Source organism: Elephantulus edwardii, unplaced genomic scaffold (assembly GCF_000299155.1).
Source record: "Elephantulus edwardii isolate Elephantulus edwardi_28Jun2011 unplaced genomic scaffold, EleEdw1.0 scaffold00379, whole genome shotgun sequence".
Taxonomy (NCBI): Eukaryota; Metazoa; Chordata; class Mammalia; order Macroscelidea; family Macroscelididae; genus Elephantulus; species Elephantulus edwardii.
In genome coordinates, this window is record NW_006400129.1 from 459,699 (window position 1) to 464,038 (window position 4,340).

Below are 4,340 nucleotides of genomic sequence, written 5' to 3' on the forward strand. Positions count from 1 at the left end.
GAGTGAGTGAGTGATGTCCATTAGTAGGTACTTAGTAAAAATTTATTGAATAAGTAAATAACATGAATTTTGTGCCTTGTGTAATTTCCAAATTCAGGGAGAGAACAGCTGGATTACTGTTTTATTGTTACTGTTTTTTATTAGATTTTTTTTTTGTTCTGACTTAATCTTTTTCAATTTTGCTTGTTATGTCCTCATCAGGTCCTAAACAGTTACAAAATCCCAACAGTGATATAAAATTGTTAGAAAGAATATTAGAAAGAATTTTTTTCAAAAGACTGTGAATCAGAGGATTGTATAATGAAGTTACTGTTATCTACACACCCCCGACTGGAATGTACCCAAAGATTAGGCAGACTCCAGATCAGTCTAGGCCTACATACTAGGTCTGTGAAAATAGCCAGAGCAAAGTAGAAAAGAGCTTCTGCTGCAATCCAGGCATGGTGGAGGTTCTGGAACAGTTCTTTATTTTTACAGGAGTGTTGGTATGTCTGGTGTACCTGGTGAAGTGTGTGAGACTGGCCAAATGTATTGTTCTGCACTTCTGGAAAGTTTTACCAAGATATTTCTTACAGTCAATGGGACAATGGGCAGGTAAAAAAAGTTTTGCATTTATTATTGTCTTGGTATTTTTGTTTTATTATTCACATCTAAGATGGCATTGTTTTTTTCGTTGAGAGAAAGTATACTTTTAATTTGTGGAACTGAACCACATGGGTAAAATTAGAATTATCAGGTAAGCAAGATGTAGAATACAAGGAGAATAACTAGATAGCAACTTAACTCAAGTGTCCACTGTGTGCCTATTCTCTGGGATTTTCCTCTTTAGGCAGTTCTCTAGTGATAGAGAAAAAGAAATAATGCAGAAATTTCTTGCCTCTGGATTTGCAAAACCTTATGATACTTTTACTTTGTTAAGTGGCATTTAAAATCTTTAGATCAAAGTAATTTTAAAGCATTTTATTTTAAAAAGATTATCCAAATTCTGTTATAAAAGAAGATTGTTAGATAATCAAGACAACAAAGGCTCACATGAAATAATGATATCAAGATGGTCAGATACAGAGAAGAAGGTTGATATGTCCCAAAACACTCTCAAAATGACATTTATCTACTAGAGCTATCCAGTGGAATCTAAGCCTATGACTATGTCTAAGATGAAGGAATGAAGATTTCAGAAAATCTCTGCAGTAGCTTATAGGTTTGACACTAAGAGATCAATGGCTTATTGTTTTTGTTGTGTGCTTTCTAATTATCAGAGGTAATATATTGCAATAGAGAGAGACTGCCATCCTTCTGCTGCTGGTGAATTCAAAGCATGTGCCTTTGGGATTGCAGTGTAGTTTCTTACCAGTAGGTCACCCTGTTGTTGTTAGGTGTATTGAGTCATATATGCCTCATAATGACCGCATGAACAGCAGATATGAACCCTGAATTATCCTGTTCCATCCTCAACATCTCTGACACACTTGATTCATCAAGTCAATGCATCTTGGAGGTCTTCCTCTCTTCTGCTGATGACCCTCTACCTTTACAAACATGATGTTGCTCTCTTAACAACATACCCAAAGTAAGTGAGATGAAGCTTTGCTATTTTTTTCCTCCAAGGAGCACTCAGGCTGCACTTTCTCCAAGATGTATCTGTTTGTTCTTTTGACAGTCCATGAGATATTCAGTACACTTCTCCAACACAAAGTCTCAAAGTCATCAATTTTTTTTTGTCATTTTTATTCATTGTTCAGCTCTCAAATGCATCACTGATGATTTTAAAAGTAATTATAATTCAAGCTGTTTTAGAAATACAATCCAAAAGTCATATAATATATAGGACATCCAGTTAAATTTTAATTTCAGATAAAAGAAAAATCCAAACTTTTTGTTAATTTCAACTCATGGTAACCCCATTTATTATAGAAAAGTTTCATTTCATAGAACTTTCTTGACTATAATATTTACAGGAACAAAATTCCAGGTCTTTCTCTTGTGGTCTCACTGGATGAGTTTAAATAATCAACTTTTAGGTTAGTGATAATGTTGTGTGCTTATGTTACATTGTATGATGCTTTGTTGAGCCAAACTAAATTCTTGTTGACCCTATATTAAACCACTGCTGACTCAAAGTGTACTTCCATAAGTTTTCTGAGACCTTACAGAAGAGACTTCTCATATCTTCTATAAAGTAATTAGTGGATTAGAACTACTATCCTTTCAGTTAGCACCACTAGAATTCCTTAATCATGTTAAGGAATAAACCCTGTTAAGTACAAATAATTGATGCCTTGTTTTTGCTGTTAGTGTGGTGTAATCACTTGCAACTCATAGAACCCCTACACATAATAGCTCTGAACCCTGCCTTATCCTGAGCTATTCTAACTGTCTCCCACACCTAGGAAGCTATAAATTGCAGATTTTTTTTTAAAGTGGATCTAAAAAGTTAACAAACCCCAGGTTAAATCTGAGTCTTCATGCTAGAAGTTGAGTAGTTATTTTATCTTACATTTAGGTCTATGCTTTATTTTGAGTTAATAATTATGAAAGATGAATTCACTGAATCCAAATTATTTACTATTTCTTTTACATAGGGACTATTTACATATAGTACTATTTATTGAAAAGACTATCCCTTCTCCATTGAATTGACTTTGCTCCATTATCAGAGATTGGTTAATAAAGTTTGTGTGGCTTTATTTCTGGAATCTATAGCCATATTAGGGAGCTCTGGTGGTTTAATGGCAAGGAGTTACTCTGCAAAAGACATGCAGCTCAGATTTACCAGCTTCTCTGCAGGAGAAAGGTGGACAATCTCCTCTTGTATGATTTCTTGCCTCAGAAAATCCTCTGGAGTGTCAGCTATGAGTTAGTTGCAGCTCCGTGGTACATACTAACAGCAACATAAGCATATTGGGAATTCTGAGGACTTAGTAAAAGTTGCACTGCTTCTGATCGATCTTGAGATGATTTTTTGTGTATAGTGAAAGGTGTGGATCCTGTTTGAGATTTCTGCAGGTAACAGTTCAGTTTTGCCATCACCATTTGTTGAAGAGGCTGTTGTTTCTTCATTTGATAGATTTTGTTTTCTTCTTAAATATCTTCAGTAAAATCTTGCTTGCATGTGAAATCAGTGAGATTGTTCTGTTAAATATCAGTTGACCATAGACATGTGGATTAATTTGTGGTTTCTCGATTTTGTACCATTGGTCTATGTCATTGTACCAGTACCATGCTGGTTTGGTTATTACAGCTGTATAGTAGGTTTTGAGATCAGGGAGTACTATGTCTCCCACTTCATTTTTTTTTAAATTTTTTTTTCAGAAGTGCTTTGTTTATTTGGATCTTTTTCCTCTCAAAATAAACTTGACAATTGCCTTTTTTATTTCCTTGAAAAATGAATTTGGTATCTGTATTGGGATTATGTTAAACATGCCTATTATTATTGGTAGCCATTTTCAAAATATGAAATCTTCCTATGTGTGGACATCTGGTGGTAAAAAACTGCACTGCAATCTTGAAGTCATGTGGTTTGAATCCACCAGCTGCTCTACAGGTGGGAAGGATGGGCAATCTCCTCCTGTGTGAATAACTGCCTCTGAAAACCGACTGGAAGGTCAGCTATGGGTCAATTTCAATTTGATAGTAAATGACAACAACATGCATTAACAAGAGAGAAAGACTGATAACTCAATTACAAAATGGGCAAGAGATATGGAAATATTTTCACAAAGTGAGACATTCAAATGACCAACAGACATATGAAGATATGCTCAAAATCACCGGCAATAAGAGAGATGCAAATCAAAACCATAGTGAGATACCCTCTTACCCCAGTAGCAGGGGCAAAGTTTAACAGGACAGCAAGTAATAAGTATTGGAGAAGATGTGGAGAGTTTGGAACTCTCATACACTGCTGGTGAGGTTGTAGAATGGTACAACCACTCTCGAAGGCAGTTTGGCATTTCTTGAAAAAGCTGAACATAGAAATTCCACATGATCCAGCTATTTTACTATTAAGAATATATCTCAAAGAAATTAAAACTGAGACGCAAGTGGAGATTTGTTCACTGATGTTCACAATCACAAGAACATAGAAACAGCCCAATGTCAAACCACAATCAAATGGTGTGAGAAATTGTGGTATATTATAATATACTATGAAATATGTAGACACAACAGTATTTAAAATCACTAAATAACTTGGGAGAGATTAGACAGTGTTATGCAGAGTAAACGAACTCAGTTTTATAAGGATAAATATTGTAGAGGGCCATTATTGTAAAAACAGAAGAATAACTAATATAACTTTTTTTAGGATTCAAGGGGGGAAGTGTTGAGAACAGAGGAGT

General features: G+C 34.9%; 1 protein-coding gene across 1 annotated transcript in view; it reads left to right on the forward strand.

Annotated features, from left to right (window-relative positions):
* The first annotated feature begins 440 nt into the window (after positions 1-440).
* The window catches only part of HSD17B3 (hydroxysteroid (17-beta) dehydrogenase 3), a 138,826-nt gene continuing 134,926 nt past the window's right edge, over positions 441-4,340 (forward strand). Inside the window, exon 1 of the mRNA XM_006902197.1 lies at positions 441-594. Within this exon, the coding sequence (XP_006902259.1) occupies positions 441-594 (154 nt within the window). The remainder of the gene's footprint in view (positions 595-4,340) is intronic.